Source organism: Tursiops truncatus, chromosome 12 (genome assembly GCF_011762595.2).
Source record: "Tursiops truncatus isolate mTurTru1 chromosome 12, mTurTru1.mat.Y, whole genome shotgun sequence".
NCBI classification, from domain to species: Eukaryota; Metazoa; Chordata; class Mammalia; order Artiodactyla; family Delphinidae; genus Tursiops; species Tursiops truncatus.
The window spans coordinates 64608320-64631147 of NC_047045.1; the positions used below are offsets into that span (position 1 = coordinate 64608320).

General features: G+C 41.3%; 1 protein-coding gene and 1 non-coding gene across 2 annotated transcripts in view; both read left to right on the forward strand.

Moving 5' to 3' along the window:
- Window positions 1-22828, forward strand: part of ECT2L (epithelial cell transforming 2 like) — a 74831-nt gene that overhangs the window by 47157 nt on the left and 4846 nt on the right. Inside the window, 10 exon segments of the mRNA XM_073789311.1 lie at window positions 1358-1540; window positions 3523-3626; window positions 10664-10816; window positions 12584-12778; window positions 14469-14542; window positions 14641-14687; window positions 14690-14743; window positions 14746-14795; window positions 15463-15555; window positions 16877-16965. Coding sequence (XP_073645412.1) covers window positions 1358-1540; window positions 3523-3626; window positions 10664-10816; window positions 12584-12778; window positions 14469-14542; window positions 14641-14687; window positions 14690-14743; window positions 14746-14795; window positions 15463-15555; window positions 16877-16965 — 1042 coding nt within the window.
- Window positions 9149-9221, forward strand: TRNAG-GCC (transfer RNA glycine (anticodon GCC)). Its single transcript has one exon. It is a non-coding gene; the product is annotated as a tRNA-Gly (tRNA).

Consider the following 22828-nt stretch of genomic DNA (forward strand, 5'->3'; position numbering starts at 1 on the left):
AACCATCACTTGCAAAAACTCCATTGAGAACACCAGCTTTAACAGCTAAACAAAGATGTATAGTAGCTGATTTAGAGAAATAATAAATACAGAGAACAATTTTTCTTAGTAAAACATTATCAATGTGCTTTCATTTGGAAAAATGAATTGCAGCTATAAAGAGATGGTGAAGGGGCCAGCTCAAGTTTCATTATCCGAGAGGAAGAACAAAGGTAAAATACACCTGAGAGCAAAATTTCACTTAGATACTAAAGCTGCAACTGTTGGATCAAAATGTAACATAGGCTGACGAACAGAGAGAGCCAAATTGCTTTGCTATAATAATGTTAATCATTTACCCCTTCAAAAATCCCTCACCTTCTATCAAAGAGGACTCAGAGTGATGTAAAACTATATAAAGCATTGCTTCTCTAATCCTGAACGCTAAGGGCCTTTCAAGACTGAGGAAAGCTGGCATGATTGGGAGGCTTGTAAGGGGAAAGTTTCCATATAGATACAACAAAAAGCACATTGACCTAATATAGTTTTGTAGCAGAAGTGTTTGTTAATTTTAGTTTATATAGCACCATCATCCAATGAGAGCATACTTGGCCCCGAGCAGGGAGGAATCAGCCTTGCGGAGACAGCGGGGTGCAGACACTGCTGTTTATAAAACAGGTTTTCTTCTTTTTTTCCTCCTCTGTCTCCTTTTCCTCCTTTTCCCACTCTTCTTCTTCTCCTTCTAGAAGAACATGTTACAAATACTTTCACGTTTATCAGCAAAAAATGTGGGGAGAAGAATCAAACTGTCCATTTAGGACAGAAAATCAAATTTCACTTGGTCCTGTATCATTCAGTCACTGATTTTCAAGGACAGGAACTTTCTTAAGCCCCCAGTACAGTCTTGTAGAGATATTTGTAGAGAAAGAGTAGCTTGACATGATGTAAACAAGATACAGGCTTGGCTACAATGGGGATGACTTTGGATGACACGATGGAGAAACCAGGCAGAGGGGGGTTTTTCTGTATTTTTATTTTTAGGATGTAAACATACAATTGTATATCCTTACTTGGATGTCTATTCTGCTTTCTGATGCAAAAATCCAGCAGCTATTTAATTTTTGATTTCAAATACAGTATAACATGTCAGCCTTATCCATCAAAGAGTAGATAGGCATTTGAAATTATTCATTGCATCCTTTTTGCGTTTCTAATTTTACCTTTGAAAGCAGACTATGGGTGTTTATCTTAGTCTTCTAATGAGAAAGGATAATAAGCCTGATATAAATGCAATTAAGTTTTTTTTCATACTGTAAACAGGAAGAATTCTTTCATCTGAGCTTAAGTCTGCGATGCTAAAAGGAGAAAATAATGTCAGTTCTTAGTGACTGGCTGGGACGGCAGTGGGAAAAGGCGCCCCCTTCCACCTACTTCAGCAAATCAAAGCTGCAGACATGGTCCAGCCTCACCGACTTCCTGGAAGACACCTTGAAATCAGTAAGGCAACAGCTAAGTCCTCTCTTCAAGGAGTTGCAGAAGAACGTAAGTGGCAGGATGACAGGTAAGAACTCTTGCTACTTCTGTTGCAGCTTAATTTTGAAGCCTGTTACACATCCAGAGTGAATACAAGTGTAGGAATGCACAAGTAAAAGTTGACTCTTAAGCATCTTTGGTAAACTTTATTCCCTTTGTTTTTCATATCTCCTTTCAAAATATCATGAATATCCACTAAGAAAAAATATATTCATCTTCAAAATGCTGAAGCTAGTTCCTGGGTTCAAATTTTACCATCTTATTAATTCTGTGTCAGTCAATTGTTTACCTAGGCAAAATTCACTGTTTGCTAAGCCAGAGAGTTCGGTCCATTTCCCTCTACAATTTGCTCTAAAAGTTAATTGCCAACATCCCAATTAAGCATCTCTTAGACCACAGCACCCATGACTTAAATTGTTCTATAATTAAGTTCTATTTATTTTCTATCTAAAATATTTAATTTGGTGATGGGCTCCATGGACAAGCCTATCGGACATCACTGAATGTGTTTTCTCATTTACACGTCATACTCATGATCCAATTATCACAAGAAAGTCTTTTGGAAACCACTTCCTGTTTCAACTTTAGATCTTCATCTAAACCAGTCAGTTCTTTAAAATGAAGTATTTTAAAACAAACAAACAAACAAAGCCCACGTATTTAAATAGGTTTCTCCTGTGTCTTTAACTGCCTACTCATTTTTCCCTAACTCTTCACATGTCACTGAAGCACTGTACCAATCAAGTCATATGCCTTGCTTCTTCCCTTCCCCTGTCCTGCTCCTTATTTGACATCTGTTAACATAATTACTGTCTACACAAGAGCTGTAACACACAAATATGCATGGGGATATTTTATGTCAACATATGCCTACATCTCTTTACACAAAGGTCTCCAAAGCAGGGATTTGTCTTCTTGGTTTTCTAGGCTTTTTTTGTTGTTGTTTTGTTTTGTTTTGTTTTTTTGCAGTACGTGGGCCTCTCACTGTTGTGGCCTCTCCCGTTGCGGAGCACAGGCTCCGGACGCGCAGGCTCAGCGGCCATGGTTCATGGGCCCAGCCGCTCCGCGGCATGTGGGATCTTCCCAGACCGGGGCACGAACCTGTGTCCCCTGTGTCGGCAGGCGGACTCTCAACCACTGCGCCACCAGGGAAGCCCTGTCTTCTTGGTTTTAACTCTACCACATTTAGTGGATGTTCAACCAGTATTTTAAAAGTTATGAGACTATAAACAAGGAGAAATTATTTTTCCTGGTTCTTTCACAGATATTAAGGACTAGAAAGAAAAGTGGCAAGAGGAATGATAGAAGTATGTCATGTAGGTCATAAGCAATGAAAAGTCAAATGGAAAAAGGTTGTTTTTCAAATAAATGCAAGTTTTTCAAAATATTTTTAAAATGTAGAAGATGTCTATGTATGTATGTTTGTATGTTATTCCCTATGGACTTAAAATATTTACGGATTTGAGCACAAAGTTAATGCAGACTATGGAAGCGTTTTTGGTGGAATTGAGAATCTAAACTTTATAAGGTTTTTTTTCACATGTTCTTTCCTTGTCCAATTTACAGATTTCATTCAATACCAGCTTTGTCAGGGTGGGTACGTTCTATACGCTACACATCTAGATGCTTTTGCTCATTTTCTACTTTATCATGGTAGCTAACATGGCATAGTAGAATTTTTTTTTTTTTTTGCGGTACGCGGGCCTCTCACTGTTGTGGCCTCTCCCGTTGTGGAGCACAGGCTCCAGACATGCAGGCTCAGCAGCCATGGCTCACAGGCCTAGCTGCTCCGCGGCATGGGGGATCTTCCCGGACCGGGGCACGAACCCGTGTCCCCTGCATCAGCAGGCGGACTCCCAACCACTGCGCCACCAGGGAAGCCCGCATAGTAGAATTTTTATTCTTAGTCTGCGTTTTTATCCACTAACAAGCAACTGTGAGGACTGAGTTTTCTTCTTGATCATATCTCTTACATATTTTAATTACAGGCCTATCACCTTATATTTTCAGGGCAATTTGTATCTGACACCATGAGTATGGCTAACATTCTGAATAACCGAGAAATTATACAAGCTCTGGCAGAGGGATTGATTGAAATTTCAAAAGAAAATTCTGTAAGTGTTCCTTTGAATAAAACAAAGTACAAAAACCCCAACGTTAAATAAATTTTGAGTTTGCATTTACTGTTTTTTACCAGTTTATCCCTCTGGGATGCAATTCCTCAGAGAAAGTGCATCAATTTATGGAAAAAAGCCACTGAGAGATTCTGAACCCAAGATGTATTAGCTGCATAAAATAGACATATAGGAAAAATCTCGATAAGTTAAAGTTGATCACATGACGCACTGTTTTCTGTCTTGTGATTAATTTCAGTCAGAAGTGGCTTTAAAAAACACGTTTAGTGGCTTATATTTCACATAAACATTATTCAACAGTTAAAACAATTATGGCAGAAAACCTAAGAAAGTGTGAAATCAGATATAAAAAGATGAAGGGCAAGGAAGGCTAGATAAGAGAGGAACGAGAACACAAGAACAGAAATAAGCAAATCAGTAATTTAGTTGGGCAGAGGCATGGGGGAAAGCCTGAAGAAGCATTTTCATCAGAAACAAATCTTGAACGCTTTTCTACAAAGGTCAGTCCACATACCAGGACACAGTGAGTAGGGGCAGTGTACAGAACACACTCTGCCCCAAGACCATGGCAAGGTTATAGGAAAATAAAATACAGTCAGCCATACGTATCCGTGGATTCTGCACCTATGGGTCCTGCATCCTAGGACAACTAACCACATGTGGAAAATACAGGGGAAAAAAATTCCAGAAAGTTCCAAAAAGCAAAACTTGAATTGGGCTGTGCACTGACAACTATTAACATTGTACGAGGTATTAAGTAATAGATGATTTAAAGTATATGGGAGGATGTCCTAGGTTACATGCAAGTAGTACACCATTTTACATAAGAGACTTGAATGCCCGAGAATTTTGGCACCAGCCGGGATCCTGGAGCCAATCTCTGTGGATACGGAGGGACAGTTGTATGCAATCCTCAGTTCAGAGGCAGTTGAGAATAGGACAGGAGTAGGGACAATATTAACATACCTGATGCTGTGTAAGGTCTCTAGTTTTCCAAGGAAAAATTCTCAAATCCTTCCCTCTCACTGTAGTAATTCCACTTTGTGGGTGCTTTAACAACGTCTTTGGACACTGTCTCCTTATCTCGTGGTTTCAACTTGGCTTCCTGGGCAAGCACCAGACATCTCCTGGGTACGCTGTCCAGTGAGAAACCTGGGGAGCTGCCGTTAGCCATGAATTTCTTCCCTGAAGACTCAGCTCCCCACCGCACTAGCCAATCCTCAGGCAGCTCAGTGGTAAAGGCCCTGGAAAACTTTGCTGATAATATGATCAGAGACGTTTACAGGGATGATCCTGAGGCCCTGAAATTCTCCGCACCGTCCCCAAACACCAACGAATTAGTCAACATGTTTGGTGTAGGTTCATGGTACTTATTACCGTCAAATTATTTTAAAATAACCTTGTATGATATAACTTTGGTGGTGCTCAAACCTACAGTCAGAGAGGCAACCAAATTTGGGAGTCTCACGGGGTGTTTTCCCCGGGAATTCTGCTGCTGGAGCCTCTCCCCCAGACCTTCTTTTTCCTGTGAAGACACAAGAGTTGTCCTGTCCCCTTTCCTCATCTGGCTAAAAAGTGTGGGCCACTTTGGTTCTGAAGATCTTGAGACCCTCCCACAAGATCTTGGCATCCTAACTGAACTGTGACCATAAGCTGAGAAATTAACTGGAAAGCTCCATTTACTGACTTTAATTGAATAACAGTTACTTTGTTTTCTGGACTTGCAAATTAATTAGGTAGAGAGATGAAAACTCTACTTAAAAAATGTGTTTTCTGCTGCACTTCTGTTGACCTGTATTTGAAATAGAAATTTTCTTGCGGGGGGGGGTGGATTTTTCAGGACAACCCTCTGGAATTTTTGTCATATTTTCTGCTGAAGAAATGTAGTAGAAAGAGCAGACTTTGAAGGAAATTTTATTCTGACAAAATGTGACCCAAAGGCAACGTGCAATTTACTCATGAAGGTAAAGTTGCTGCTGCATGTTTATGCCATTGCTTCACTGTACAGTTAGACACATGTGCTTAAGAAATTCATAAACAAAAATGATAATTCTACCTGGAAAGCTTTCACCTGGTCATTTCTCCTAAGAACTTCCTTTTCATGGATTATTATTAAAATAGTATGCTTTGTAATTTCATAATGTGAGGAACATCTAAGCCACTTACAAGCATACGTGGCATCACACTGACAGGAGTAAAACTAGTTGGCTTTCGGGGGAAGAACTGGATACTCGCATTCTGCCCAACATAACCTAAAGAATTTTTTTTCATCTGTGGCCCAGGACACTTTTTTGGTGAAACTAAAAATGGTTCTTCTTTTTTTAAATTTAAGTTGAGATTCAAATTCATAAAAGTAAAAAAGTGGGTTTGAAGCTAGTTCTTTAGTCAAGAAAAAATAATTTTGCCAGTACTATATTCAGAATCCGTACATTCTTGGTTAAGTGAAATAATCTGGATTCAGGAAACACTGAAAATTGCATCGTCATTCAGAGAGCTGATTTCTATGAAAATGTCATTTCATGCCCATTGAAAAAGCACCTATCTGTGATGACTGAAGGCTTGGATGCCACCCCCAACACAAAGTCACCATGGACAGTGTTAGGAGGAATAGACTTGTGGGTTCCCCCAGCAGGCAAATCGTTTGTTGCCCCATTAACCTGATGTTCTGGAAGTTTTTGTCCACCTGGCTTTAGAGGACAGCACAGTGCAGGGAGGGGCAAACAGGGTGGACGGCTGGAGGCAGCGTCCCCTCCACCAGACTTGCTCAGCAGAACGGAAGGCCTGCAGTTATTCAGCCCCCGCCCTCCGTCATTAGCAGACTGTGCACCTTAGCGGCCCCTCCTCCCCCTGAAGTGGCTTATTCTTCCCAACCACAAGCATCCTCCCCGAGAGGAGTCTTAATAAACACATTCGCAGGGACATCTAAACCCTTCAGAGGTCCGAGCCCTGCTTCCCTGATGCCCCACCCCTAAATCTCTCTCTTCAGGAAACGCTCACGGACCATGTATTCATCAGGGTTCTCCAGAGAAGCAGAACCAATAGGATGTGAGTGTATATATAGAGAAAGAGATTTGTTGTAAGGAATTGGCTCATGCAGTTATGAAGGCTGCCAAGTTCTAAGATCTGCAGCGTGAGTCAGTGAGCTGGAGACTAGGAGAGCTAACGGAGTAGTTCCAGTTCAAAGGCAGGGCAGGCTAGAGACCCAGGAAGAGCTGATGTTTCAGTTAAAATACAAAGGCAGGGAAAAGCCAGTGTCCCAGTCTGAAGGCTTTCAGGTAGGAGGAATTTTCTCTTACTTGCAAGAGCATCAGCCTTTTTGTTCCACTCAGGCCTTCAACTGATTGGATGAGGCCCATCCACGTTAGAGAGGACAATCTGCTTTAGTCAGTCTCCTGATTTCAGTGTTAACTCATCCAAAAACCTCCTAGCAGACATACCCAGGATAATGTTTGGCCAACATTTGGGCACTCTGTGGGCTGGTCAAGTTGGCATATAAAATTAACCATCACAAACCACTTCTCAGGCAGAGGTCAAGTCCCCAGCTTCTCAGTTCGGTTCCCTAAATACTTATAGGAAGCAATCACGTGCTAGGCACTGTGCTAGCCCTGGGGATAGACATAAAATAACACACAGCCCCTGCCGTTGAGGTGGATAAGACTGACACATACACAGATGGCGCAGCATGATCAATGCCTGTTAGCAGAATGCACGGGAGGGAGTGGGGCACAAGGGGCGGCATTTAATCGAGATGCTCTTTCTGCTTCTCAGAGTCCTTCTGCCTTGTTATGGTGGCCACTATCTCTTTGAGATTTCTGAGGATTATTCTCCCAAAAAGGTGGATGTATTCTCCATCCCTCCTTCAGCCTGTGAAAACCTTTGAAATATAGCACCCAGGGCTCCAGTACCACTAATTTCCCCTTGGTTCACTAAAGGGAATAATCGACATGTAACCACATCACACAGGTTCCAAATTATTCCAAAGTCCTTACAACATCTGGGTCATTCCTGACCCCCTGGAAACCTTACTGAAGTTCTTCCATCAACCTTTATTCTTAAGAATGAAGCTGTCACCCTCAACCATGGACATACAGGCCCCAGAAATGCCCTTCTTTGGAGCAGGATAGCTTGAAGAAAGCAAAAGGAACAAAACTGTAAGTGCCTCTTCTTGTGAAGTGTTCATTTTACATCTGAAAGACCTTACTATTGTTGAGAACAATTTCTGGAATCTCTGGCCCCTAAAAGAATGGTCACCTAGAACATTTCCTCTCAAAGATACTTTCATTCTTTCCACTGCCAAATAAAATCCACACCGAATTAAGTCTTTTCAACCTAATCATCTAATCACTTTAATAAAATGATGCAGAAAGTTTGGGCTTAAAGTTGCCTCCATGCTGGAAGTCAGGCCTGCTCTTGTTACATCGTCTGCCTGTAATAAAACTACAGAAATGTGAAACACCTTAGTGCCTAGGAATGTCTTTGATATCTTCCTTTTTCAAAATCAAATCAGAAAAAATAGGTGTTAGATCCTTATTTGGTTCTCTGTTATACACTTGAGAGCTTGTGCGTGATGCCCATGAAACAAATTTGGGGACCCTAGGAAGGAAAACCACAGCTTAAACGTAGGTGCTGAATTCAGATAAAATAGAGAAGCTGAGTATCTCCACACCTCGGGGTTTATTTTTAAAGGTGTAGATACTCGTCCAGAAGAGCACACAAACTCTCAGCCATAGGAGTGGAAAGTAATGCCTTCTTCTGAGATAATTGTTTTAAAGACCCTTCCACAGGGGCTTGTGTAAAAGAGGGCTTGTCTGCCAAATCCAGGACCAAATACACACACACACACACACACACCCCTATATACATATAGACAGATACATATATAGCTCACTCAATCTATCTATCTATCTATCTATCTATCTATCTATCTATCTATCTATCATCTTGCTGCCCAGTGAGTAGTTAACTCCTGGCCTTGATACGTCTATAGTGTTTACACTGATACTATACAACCACAGTGATGAGTCACAGCCAGAATCATAGTTGTTCTTGACAATGACATATGACATAGTTGTACCTGTCATTTTCACAACTATTTCTGGTCCCTAATTCAGGCAGCCAAGTGTTTTCTGGGAGAAGCGCCAGCAATAACTAGGATGTTAGCAATAAGTAAGATCCTAGAGGAAAATTCCTAACGTGTGATCCAAGGTCTCCCTTACGGGTCATGGACAGAGCCAAGGCAAAGGCCCAGCAACTCCGAATAATTGTTTTCTTAAAAATGTGCAAAGTTTGCTGCCCCTGTTACTTCATCCCAATTCATCCCTAAAAACGAAGAGGGGATGGTATCTTATCCAAAAAATAGACTCTAAAAATCCTAATAATTAGACGGATAATATAAAATGGGAGAACTCACTGTTTTTAGGTTCAAACACAATTACTGCATCAAATTGATTTCCTAGCCACAGAGAAAATTTTACCTTTAAAAAATAGCTGTTGCTGGAAATTCCCTGGCGGTCCAGTGGTTAGGACTCTGCACTGCCACTGCAGGAGGCCCAGGTTCGATCCCTGGTCAGGGAGCTAAGATCCTGCAAGACACTCAGCATGGCCAAAAAGTAAATAAACAAAAAATTTAAAAAGCTGTTGCTGAGCCAGAGATGAAACAAAGCCCCAGTATGAGCAAGCAGGTTCTAGGAGAGCCAGAGGGGTCTAGGCGTCCACTCCTTAAGTTTAATGTCTGAGCACTCATGGGGGCCTGTACAAAAAGATGATATCCCAGGTAAGGGGGCCTCCCTCGTCTGTGGGATCCACAATCCGATCGGTACCGCTTGGGCTCTCTTAACCTCGGCCAGGCAGGTTGAGTTTCATTTTCCTTTTACGCCTGCAACCACGTATACCTACACAACTACGGCTGTCACCCTGACTGGTTGAAGTTATCATTTCTCCATATAAATTATCAGCACTATAATTTATTTTGAAAGAAGAGAGTGTTCTATGCATAGAAATTATTGTGTCAAAATTCAAAGTAGATTTAAGTATAAATACGTGCCAGGCCGCTATGGGTCAGCCCCGAACAGGGAAGACAAAGGACATGGCAGAAAGGCTCTGTGGGGCAGCTGTGAAGCGCTCAGGCTCAGGCGCTGGCTGGCTGCGTGCAGTTCCAGGACCTCTCATACAAAGGCTTCAGGCAGCCATAAGGGATGGCTGCAGGTACAGAATAAAAACTTGTTTTTGCCTGAGTAGAGTAAGGCAAAGGGAGTCTTGCTTGTGAATTGGTGTTTTTTTTCAGTCTCCCTCCTACATATCAATGGGTTGCTATAGATAGGTTTATCTTTGACTAGGAAGGGCAGCAGTAGTGGCCACTAATTATCATACATCTCAGCACAAACATGGGACCATTGTTCCGTTGCTGGGGTGGACCCTGGGATGCTGCAGGCTGAAGGGGGGGGCTTTTTTTTTTAACGTGCTAAATTATATGGAAGCCACAAGAACAATTAACAAGGCAAAGTAAAGAAAGAATAAGCCATATTTAATGTGGAAACAGATCTAGAAATGGCATGTGAATTACTTCTGACGCTTTTTCAGGAGGTGAACAAAGGGGTGAATTTTACAAAGTACTGTGAGCTTTTGCTTCTGGCGCTTAAAAGCAAGATAACTTGTTTGCACTCTGCTGCCTGGTGACAGAGCAGCGCTGAGGCAGAGGCCTGGTCCCAGGCACCTGGGAGGAGCAGCTGAAGAGCAGAATCCCTCTCCTGACTCCAGGGGAATGGGAGCTGCACTGAATTTAGTTTCTCAAGGATCGTGCAGTTCCTAGGAAGCAAAAGGTTATTATTTTTTTTAACGTAACATTTAATTTAAGAGAGGCATCAAATTTGTCGAGTGCTTAATTCATTGTGTCTCAGGGCCACTATGGTTATGGCTGAAGGGCAGAGCTTCTGAACCCTCAGGGGGCTTGGCGCTGACTGGGCAGTTAGACATCCCAGGGCCCGCCCCAAATAACCAAGTCTGCATTTAATCCTCAGGAAAGAAATGTTATAGAAGATAATCCTCGGGACACAAAATCAAGTCTCAGCAAAAACGGTCCAAATTTTGAGTTGCTGTTTGAGTTGGTAAGCCAATTATCACATAATAAGAATTTTCTATTTGTTTTGCTCCTGACCAAAAAAAAAAAAAAAGCTTCAACCTTTATTCTGGTTTGTTTTTCCTTTTTTCTTGAAAGTTTCTCTTAGGGGAAAAGAACCCTTCAAATATAACTGGGGGAAATCCAGCCAGTAGATTTTTCTTTTGAATAAATCCTGGTCTAAAAAGAAGTTGAGGCAAGAGGATGGACGTGTAACATCTCGGCAGCAAGAGCCATCTCTGTGCTACTCCTTGTTTTTCTGATAGGACACTAGGACGGCATTTAAAGAAGTGGTACGTGGACGTGAAGGTTCACAGGGTTTAACCGACCCATCAGCTATGGTCTGACTTCAAACGCTGAGTATAATCAATATAACTTTTAGGGCTCTGTCTTTCCGTTTAGAAAGGGTAGTAGTGGGTGAAGCAGGTGCAGACAGGCAGAGGCTTGGTCCTGTGCGACAGTAACACACAGTGCATGCGTGCCGTCTAGCATTTCTGCAACACACATCCACATTTATTATCACGTTTCAACCACAGAATCCTGTAAGTCAGGTGTTAGAACCCACATTTTGTAGAGGAAGAAGTAAAGTCAGAAAACTTAAAGGATTTCCCTAAGGTTAGACAACAGGCAAAGAGAGAATCTTGAATCCTGCAGCGCGGAGCTCAGCCCCAAGGCTCTTTCCCAGTCACACAACACCCAGGGCCAGTCCACCTACAGTGGATGGTGCCGCCGTGGACCTCGCCGGCCCCGCGCTCACTCATCCCCAAACCCAACCCCAGGAACCACCAAGGAGGAGGGCATTTACATAGTGCAGTCATTATGATAGAATCTCATCCGACTATTGGTAATAATACCTGACAATGGTTTTAAGACAACGACAGAAGTTTTGACAACTGAAACCTTAAGTCAAAATGATGATAAATATTAGATAACGCCAGTATTTTAAAAATATGTAAATACACATAAAATATAATGTGGGCTGTAAGCCAACTGCCAAGAGGGATATAGATGTATTTTTTAACTCATTAGATATGTCTAAATAGGCATTATATACAGACCATGTGTTTGAAAGATAAAACTTAACCAAGAACAGTGCTTATAGTATTTCAAACAGAATGAGTTTTCTGATTTTTCTCTTAAATTACTTTTACATTTTAATTTTAGTTCATGAAATTATGGTTGATGTTTCAGGTGAAGATCACATGGCATTACACGTTAGTATTACCATATTTTATTTGGGGCAGTGTGGGGCAGACTTAGGGCTGGAGGGGAAAGAGGAAATTGTGTTCTAGGAGTTTTAATCGTTCTAGCCTCAAATATTACAAGGCCATTAGATTTTTAAAAATTGAATACTGTAATTGTTTTCTATTGTAAAGATACTAATTTTACAACTTTTCAAAAGTACAAATATAAGGAAAGGAATTACCTAGTCCCAGTAAGGAAAATTAATTTCTCCATACATAAACATAGCACAGTTAATATCAGGATGTGGGATTTCTTTACACCAGTGTATGGCTTCTCCCTCTGCATTACAAAATAAAACAGGACTTTGATATATAGAAAATACGGACCACCAGGCAACCTAATTACCCAGGAGTGGCGGGTTCACAGGTACTTTTCCCTAAACACAGAAAGGAGAGCCTGAGTTTCGGTGGAAACTGGTGGAAGGTCTTCGGTGGATGACCATCTGACTCAACCTGCGTCCTCACTTCCCATCTCCTCCTTTCCTGTCAAATCTGAACCGCTCAGTGTCAAGACAAAAGGATCTGACAAAAGCCCTGCCCTAAACGACTGACCACGAATTTATTTCTTAAGTTTATAGGTTGTCACTAGCCGATATTTCATGGCCACGCTTTCCTCATATTGCAGGTGGTTTCTAGATGACTTGAGAGACAGACTACAGGAATGGGGCCCAGCTCACTGCGTGGGAGAAATATTCATAAAGTTTGGAAGCCAATTGAACATATACACCAATTTCTTCCACAATTACCCTGTTATTCTGAAAACTATGGAGAAGGTAAAAGATTGAGTGACCATCCAGGCACTTATTAGCCCTTCTGAGCTTGAGAGGAAGTTTCATGTGTAACCCGAAGGACTACAATTACCAGGAAAGACTTCTTCTCTACTCTTGGCTTCCAGATCTTCTCTGGTTTACTGTGAGCTCCTTGAGGACAGGGACCCTGACTTACCTAATTTTGTGTCGCTACGGGCTGGCACAGTGCTTGATCCAGCAGCGCCCTGGAACCGGTTGTGGGACTGAACTTATCCTCATGCAAAAAGCCAGACTCCCACCTGTCCCAGTTACCCTGGGGCTCGGTTACAGGAACATGCTTCACAATGAGGCAGAAGCAAGACTGTTAACCCTGATTCCATGCTGCCACTACAGGCCTGGGCGTCCTGGGCGAGTCCAGCTCTCTCATGGAGAAAAGGAATTCATAATCCACACATTGGAATAAAAACACTCAATGTGTGAAATCTCACGATGAAATGAGGAGTTCCTTTGTCGTACATTCCCGAGCGAGTGCATTATAAACAGTTGTCCCTGTTGTGACTCCTGCCGTACACCGTCTGAGCGGAAATATGCAGCTCCCGTCTATGCCCCTTGCTGCTCTTGTTGGGATCTCCTCTGATGGCAGTAGGATACCTCTCTTCCCTCCTCAGTTTACATCAAAAGGGTAGCAGGAGAGGCAACCTGTGACGTGGTGGTGCACTCTGCCACCGTCCCCACGTCCACTGTGGCCATGTCCACCTGTCTGCACTGAGGCCCTGAAGGGAAAGCCCGGGGCTGGGAAGTCTCTGGACGATTCCTGACCTCAGACATTGCCCTTTGCTGTCCTCTTCCTGCCCCACCTGGGGAGTTTAAACACTGCAGGACAACTCGATTATGTGAAAGTTGCATGAATAAAGCAATTTCATAGAACTGACATTTAGGACAAGAATTGGAACAAAGCATCATATATTATTACAGGCAAATTTGTGCCAACATTTTTATAGTTATGGATAATAATGTATCTATTTCACTAGCATGGGGGTGAATATAAGTAAGCATGCAATAAACGTTAGCTCTTAACATTTCTGAAATCAGTGACTATTTGACTTCTAGAAATTAGCATCACTTCCATCTGAGAAAAATGAGGTAACTTCCTGGGGGCTGTAATGGTGATGAATAATACATTTTAAAACAGATATTAAGTATAGTGGAGCACCTTTTTAATGTTGCTGTGGAAAACATGCTTAACAGCAGTATTACAGGTGAACCCATTAATAGTCTCTTACTATTAGGAAATAACCTTTATTGTGTGACAGGCACTTTACGGATAGGATTTGCCCCCTCCCCACTCACTGCAAGGTTAGATATGATATCCATGAGAAAACTGAGGCTCAGAGAAGTTAAGTAACTTGACAAAGTCACATAGAATTAGATAGAATTAAATTAGAATTCTAATTCTAATCCAGGCCTACCTGCACACAAAGCCCATTTTCAGTTTTCTATACTTATGAAGTTCAATGAATAGGGTTAGGTTTATGGTACAATTAAAACACTATACTTGGGATATCAGTAAGCACCTATAGTGTTAATAACACTGTGATTAGATGTAGATGCTGCCTTTTTGCTTTTGAGCGCTTCACAGATGGTGCTCGCCTGGTGGAACTGAATGCTTCCAAACTGTCTTATAGAGATTTGACAATATAATGCTCACCTTTAGTGCAGAGAAATGATACCAGCACTCCGAGCTTTCCTGAAGAGGCATGATAAGACCATTGTTACAAAGATGCTGAGGTAAGCTCTGAGGGAGAGCACAGCCGGGGCACCCCAAGTATGGGCGTTCTCTGGCCGTCAGAAAGAGACCAGGGCTCCCTTGTCTGTGCCTCATACAGCCTTCCAGAGCTGCTTTTGCACCCATCCCGAAGGTCTGAAGAATATATTCTCTTCTCTACGCTCTGAGGCTTCACACTTCTGCAGAACATGTTGACCACGGGACTCGACCACTGCAATTGAAGTAATCAAGAAATACAAAGGTTACATAGATCAGGTTGGCTGCTGCTAAGAGCCTGTGTCCTTTAAAAATGTTACAGTGCTTTTGTGTACTCTTAACTCAAAGATCCTGAAATACCTTATCCTCCTGGGGTATTCTTTACTTCAAAGTCTTTCATCCTTTTAATGTGAAATCATTGTATTCAGTGATTTTGAGCACGGAGGGCACCTATTCTAAACCAAATCACATGAGACAATGTTTTCAGATACCTGTAGAAGTACAATAAAATCTTTATTAATATAAAAGTTTAAAAAATGGAGTATTTGGGTGATTTTTCTAGATAACTAAAAGGAAAGAAAAAGAGTAAAACCCCTTGTTTCTGAAAGTACTTTTTCATGTATTAATTAACTTTCCTGCCTAAGTAAGTAGAGCAATCACAACTATATTCTGCAGGAATTCAGCGTCTTGGAGTACGGTGCTATCATTCTGAAAACATCACTGTGACGTGCACAGTGCATGGGAGTCTGGGCTTAATGTAAATGACAGCTCATCATGCCCAGAAGAAATTTTTGAATACAGTGTTGTCGCTAGCCTCATTGTTTTAAAACATATTGGGTACAGGAAATGGAGATTCTCATAATAGTTTATGAAAATACCGTGCCCTTATCAAGTGCCATAAAATATTTTAATCTACTTTTTATGTATAAAAACATCACAATTTCAGTTTCCCTAAAATCACTTTGTTTTCTGGATGAAGCAGAACATCAATATGAAAGATCAGCTGTCAAACATAGAGAGAATCATCTGTGGGTGCCTGGTATGTATTCTGATGCACTTGCTCCGTCTCAGGCTCATGAATTATAACCTCAAGTCACTGGCAAAAAGGAGACATACAGATTTTGATTCAGCTAACATCCATTGAGTGCCTGCTGTGTGCCAGGGGCTGCCAAGCTCTCATATTCCACATCCCTGTTATTGGCAAGGATGCTAGATGAGAAGAGGCACATGTGGTCTTGACCCCATCCCATAACTTCTCTGCAGTCTTAGCACCTTTCTTGGGACTACTGTGATCATGACCCCCTTTGAGGAATGGGGCCGTGTCTTTACTGTTTTATATCTCCCTGCACATAGTATCTGGTGCAGGATTCTGCCCACTGAGGACATCAGCGGGAATCCTAGAAGTCCTCTGCTGGCTATCTGTTACCTACGGAATATCATCTGGTCCCATTCTACCCTCCTTCTCACTGCCTCGCCTAGCACCTTATGACAAACCACATAAATCTACTCACGGTTCTCTAATAACGTGAGCCTCTCTTCACACATTTGTGCTTTGCCCATGCTCTTCCTTCTCAGAAATTGCCTTCTTTTTCTACTCCACTGGATAAACTCCTATTCAGCCTTTTAAGATCTATTTCAATCTTCGTCTGCCTTGTGAAGTATCCCACAACGTCTCCAGTGTGAGCTGCCCCTTCCTAGGTATTCTGCAGCACCCTGAAGGTCTCTGCCACGTTTTCCTTCAGTCCTTTATTCACAAGATTGGGAGCTCCATCAGGTATGAACTATGATTTTCGTGTCTTCTAGTGTTCAGCATATACTAGGAGTTCAATATATGAATTATATTGAATTAAAATATCAGTTGACTGGAAGTGTTATTGTTATTTGCTCAAACTGGGGAGCAAGGTGGAGTTGTTTGGGCCTAATTTAGATCTGCACATTTTGATAGGGAAAGAGGTGGAGTTGGTTGGATTACAGAAAATCCAAAATCTTGGAACTCACAGAGCCCACAGAACTTTACCTTTGGATCACTATACACATCAAGTGATCATCTCCATGGCTAGATCAGTAAAAGGGCCTGACTTCTTAATTTGTAACATTTCATTCACCTCCTTTTCTCCATAGATCCCTTCTGACTCACCCCACCCCCACCTTATTTTTGATGCTAGGAAGGCATTTATAATAAAACAATGTTTTCAATAGTTTAAAAATACAGTTTTCACTGTTTGACAAACAATGCTTTTTCATAATTGAACTGAGTTCTACTCAACACTTACATCTTCTGGGATATAAAATGGTTCTTCAGTAGTGGAAATTATTTTCTAAAAATTTATATATTTCTAATTTTGTTTTTTATTTCATAGACTCTATCAGAAGTAAACAGATATCTGATTAGGGTCCAAGATGTAGCCCAACTTCACTGCTGTGATGAGGAACTAAGTTTCTCTTTAAGGTAAATATTTAACTATCCTATGGCTGTGACTGTATCATATTTATCTTGTACCCAGAATCCAGTACAATGTCTGTCATATTGTAAATTTACGATAAATCTTTGTGTTGAACTAAAAAGTTACACACACACCCCTCTCTGAGATGATGTAAGGTGTTTTATCACCTTACTCGCATACCAGGCAGCTACTGGGTAGAATGGGAGAAACTGAACTGTCATTGCCGGGACCACTAACTCCACTGAAAGAGGAGTTCTGAAGTTTGGTCACTTTCCTACTGAGAGGAGAGCCAGGTGTTGCGGGGTACCACATGGATGATCTGCTCAACTCTGAGAAAGAGAAGACCAGTTGATTGTCCGCAGTTAGTTACTGAGGTCAGTATTCAGAAGGTCTCACCCTAAGACCACCATGGTATTGAGGTCTCACATATCTAGTTTGTACAGTGCTCACAGTATAAGAGCTATTGTGACGAGAGGGTGCTAGCATTCCCTTTCCTCCTTTAGAAGAAGGATGGGCAACCTTTTTCTGTAGAGGGGCAGATGGTAAGTATTCTAGGTCTTTCTTGCTGAATGATCTCTGTGGCAACTACCTAACTTTGCTGTTATAGCACAAAAGCAGCTACATAAATACAATACATAATGAATAATACAATCTTCAAAAACAATACAATACCTAAGTGAATGAGTGTAGCTGTGTTCCAATAAAACTTTATTTACAGAAGACAAGGGGTGAGGCCATAGGTTTTCAATTCCTGCTTTAGAAAATTGTTTGCCAATCTATGTTTTCAGTAGTAATGGCAAAGATGATAACTCAACAAAGAGCAACCAAATGGAGAGGAATTAACTGCAATAAAAGAAATGAAAATTGGTTTGCCTGTTATTTCAATGAATATTTCAGTGAATGTTTCCCAAAGGCCCAGGGCAGGGTGGTGGCAGTGGCGGGGGATGGGGGAGGTTGGAAGAAACCAGTCCCTTCCAGTCCCTTCACCTCGATCCCCACCTGGAGTGGATATTAAATGAAAATCAAATCACATAGTCGTATCACTTTTCTCATTGTCATGGTGTTTTTGTTTTGTTTTGTTGTTTTTGGTCAGTAGCAATAGAAATGAGCTACAGTGGTAGAAGGAAACTAGCTGTCAAGCCAGCAATTCTAAACGCACTGGTGTAGTAGGAGACATGCTAGGGATTATTCCAGTTTTTATTATTAGAATTTATTTTACTTTCATATATTCATTTTCAAACACTCTTCCTTTATGTAAGTCCAAGTTTCTGACTTATATAACTTACCTTTTCTCTGAATAACTTCTTTTAACATTTCTTGCTAGGTAGGTAGATCTGTTGGCAATGAATTCCCTCAATGTTTGTCTGAGAATGTCTTTATTTCTCCTTCACTTCTTTTAGATTTTTTTTTAATGTGGACCATTTTTAAAGTCTTTATTGAATTTGTTACAATATTGCTTATGTTTTATGTTTTTTTTGTTCTTTTGTTTTTGCTGTGAGGCATGTGGGATCTTAGCTCCCCAACCAGGGATCAAACCTGCACCCCCTGCATTGGAAGGTGAAGTCTTAACCACTGGACCGCCAGGAGGAAGTCCCTCTCCTTCACTTTTTTTTTTTTGTTGCTGTTGTTGTTTTTGCGGTACGCAGGCCTCCCACTGCCGTGGCCTCTCCCGTTGCAGAGCACAGGCTCTGGACCCACAGGCTCAGCGGCCATGGCTCACAGGCCCAGCTGCTCCACGGCACGTGGGATCTTCCTGGACCGGGGCACGAACCTGTGTCCCCTGCATCGGCAGGCGGACTCCCAACCACTGCGCCACCAGGGAAGCCCCTCCTTCACTTTTTTAAAAAAAATTAATTTTTGGCTGCGTTGGGTCTTCGCTGCTGGGTGCAGGCTCTCTCTAGTTGCGGTGAGTGGAGGCTACTCTTTGTTGCAGTGCACAGGTTTCTCACTGCGGTGGCTTTTCTTGTTGTGGAGCACGGGCTCTAGGCACATGGGCTTCAGTAGTTGCGGTTCGTGGGCTCAGTAGCTGTGGCTCACGGGCTCTAGAGTGCAGGCTCAGTAGTTGTGGCACACAGGCTTAGTTGCTCTGCAGCATGTGGCATCTTCCTGAACCAGGGCTCGAACCCATGTCTCCGGCATTGGCAGGCGGATTCTTAACCATTAGCACCACCAGGGAAGTCCCCTCTCCTTCACTTTTGAAGGATACTTTTTCTGGCTACAGAATTCTAGTTTGGTGGGGTTTTTTCTTTCAATACTTACTTCACTCCCCCCTCTTCTTGCTTGCATGGTTTCCAAAGAGACATCCAGTGTAATCGTTACCTTTGTTCCTCTATAAGAAAGATGTTTCATTTTGTTTTGTTTTTCATTGTTGTCTCTGGATACTTTCAAGATTTTATCTTTCTCTTTGATTTTCTCAAATTTGTATGTGATACATATAGATTTGGGGGGATTTATCCTTCTTGGTATTCTCTAAGCTTCCTGGGCCTATGGTTTAGTGCTTGTCAATAATTTTGGATAATTCTCAGCCATTATTACTTCAACTATTTCTTCTGTTTCATCCTTCTTCTTCTCCATCTGATATTTCCATTAGACATTTATACACCCATTGTAATTGTCCCACATCTTTTGGATATTGTTCCCTTCTTTTTTACTCTTCTCTTTTCTTTCTGTTGATGTAGTTCAGGCTCACTGATTCTCTCCTTGGCTATGTCCAGTCTGCTGATGAGCCCAGCAAAGGCATTATTCATTTCTATTATGGTGTTTTTGATTTCTAGAATTTCTTTTTAATTATTTCTTGGAATTTCCATCTCTCTGTTTATATTACCCATCTGTACTAACATGTTGTCCACTTTTTCCAGTAGAGTTCTTAACTTAGCTTATCTTAGTTATTTTAAACTCCCTGGTCTGATAATTCTAACAACATTTCTACCATATCCGAGTCTGGTTCTGATGCTTGCCATGTCTTATCAGACTGTGTTTTCCTGCCTCTTAGCATGCCTTATAATTTTTTTGTTGAAAGCTAGACATCATGTATTGGATAAAAGGAAATGAGGCCAATAGGTCTTTAGTATGAGGTTTTACATTTACCTGGCTAAATGTTAGCCTGTATTTACCATTTGTTGTAGCTGTGGTGTCAGAGGCTGAAATTTTCATTTTTGTCTCCCCTGTTGTCTTTGGGTTTTCCTAGATATTCCTTAAATAGGACTTGAACCTTGCAGTCCTTTTCAGCTATAATACCTTGTTATTATAAGGAGTCCTGTTGATGTGGTAGGAAGATGTGAGGGGAAGGGAAGAGTTGTATGTCCTATCATTAGGTCTCAGGTTTTCAGTGAGACTGCACCCCTGGGCTATGATCTTTACAAGTGTCTATCAGCTTTTTACTTTTATTATTATTATTATTATTATTGTTAGTCACCTCTAAGACGAAACAGGAAGGTTAGAGGTAGCTGTGGGGTTGGGTATTTCCCTTTCCTCATCTTGGTTAGATTCTGGTAGAACTGTTTCCCTTGAAGGCAGGCCTTTGTTAAGAGAATAGAATAGGACTCTGGGCATGTTTCAAATAGTTACTTTCTCCCTCCCCATGGGAAGAATGAGGGTATTTTTCTGAGTGTCACAGTGAGAATCTGGTGAGGCTCCTGGAGGTAAAACTCCTGCAAGTTTTAAACTCATGCAAGGGTGCGGAGGTGTGGTGTGGGCCAGTGCTAGGCCTCCAGGAATTCGTAATCTCTTGAACTAGTTCACACTCAGGCTCTAGCAATTAGTCAACTACGCTTTAATATTCTTACCTGATGCTGGCTCCAACAGCAGTTTCTGCTTTCAGTAAGCTGTGATTCTACGTATCAGCTCATCTCTTCAGCTTTGGGGTGGTAATCTACTTTATAACCTCACTTCTTCGATGGATCTAGGAAGAATTGTTGATTCTGAGTTTTCAGCTTCCTTTTTGTCGTGCGATGGAAGTGATGACTTCCAAGCTCTTTACACATCCAACCAGAAGTCTCAAATATTAGAATTTAGACTTCTGCTTTAGTGTTTGGACAACAGTACATTTGAGAGTTTCAGGAAAACAGGGGAATACTACATTATTTTACACTCTAATTACAAGGTACATTTATGTTTAAGTAGGCACTATCTCAGTGATTTGCCAAGCAGTAAATACAAATGTAATTTTACATTAATATTTAAGTTAAGTAAATGCAAAAAAGGTTCATATTCCAAAAGTTATCACAGAACATTTAGGCTGAAACCTTGTTTTCTGTCATTTTAGGAAGTCATATGAAACCCAAGAAATGACATTCCCACGATTTCTATCAGGGATTTCTACTAGGGGAAAGTCTGCTTATATTTTGCACACGGTGCCAACTCACATGAGTCTAAAGCTTTATAGTTTACCACGTATTGTAACTTCTCTCATTTGATATACTCTTTACAATCATTTGGTGAGGAAGGTAGGAATGGAACCATGTTATGCGTGGGGAATCTGGACTTGAGTAACTTGTCTGAGGTCACATTACTAACAAGTGCTTGTTTAGAATTCAAAACCAGGTCTCAGTGTTCTATCCACTGATTAGACCAGCAGGTGGAAAGATGAACTGAGACTTCCTCATAATAAACTCACCAACATAGCAAAAAGTACTAAACAAATTACTAATAAACAAGAGCAGTGACACAGAAAGAACAAGTAAATATTTGTACTATAAATGAAAAAATTTGCTCTGGGGTAGAGACAAAGTCGCAGTCATTTTAGAGTTAGGGAATCTGGAGGCATTTTTCCCTCTCCGGATACAGCCCTCAGAGTTCTGGGTTTGTTAAGCTTTTATAATACATTATGTACCTTGGAATTTTTATATTATTGTTTTTTTCAGAAACACCAATTTTCATCTATGTGACTTTAAGCTTGCTGATTTTTAGCATTTTTGTTTATTTTTGTTCTCCTTCTAATGGGGGTGTCGCCAAAGATGCAAAAGTGGAGCCCTCTAAGACTGGTGAATACAGGCACGGCTTTAAACCACCAAACAGAGCCATCCACTTCTCAGACCCCCGAGTCCTCTTGAGGAAAAACACTACCACACTACCGAGCATGCACACTGTTAACATTCCTTTTGGCTTACCCAGAGGGACCTACAGTCGTTTTCCAGGGCAGCTAGGCACTGGGGAGAGAGAAATACCCAGACTTCTCAGGGATGCTGGACTCTGGCTCCGAATTGATTTTTATCCTGGCAACCCAAAAAGCCACAATGATCCACCGTTCAGAGTTTTGGCTCAGGTCAGCTCACAGAACCAATGACCTACTGTTGTCTGTTCATGCGAAAGGTTGTGCTCTGAAAATTACTTTCAAAGTTTTATGTATTTATGGAAGTTGGGTACTTTGTCTCTTGGTCTGGCTAATGTAGCAATTAAACAACAAAACACTTCTCGAATGGTGTTAAGAATTTAAACTATGGTTGGCTGAGTCACTGAGCCTATTTGTGAATTAGCAAAGAAATCCTATCCAAGTTCAAGGAAAGAACTCTAACCCTGGAGTTGGTTCTTTTGAATGTGAGCAGAAGCAGCTTTATGAAACCCTAGTAGGATCCAGAGCTCCCATTTCAGTTGCTCCATTATGTCGGTACGAAGGGCAAAATCACTTGTTTTTACATGTGCAGAAGAACTAAGTTTTTTAAAAAAGATTCTGTTGTTTTTTGTCTTTGGATGAAAATTACTGGAGATCTTGGGGGGGGGGGTGTGTAAATGGCTTTCAGAAAGCTTTATTGTAGGTAAAATTCATTTATATATAATTTAAATAGCACTTTCCTAATCAGATTAAAATAATAAAAACCTCTTTGTGCGTTTATCTTTCTCTTCTCATGTCCTCAGATTACAAGTGGCCTC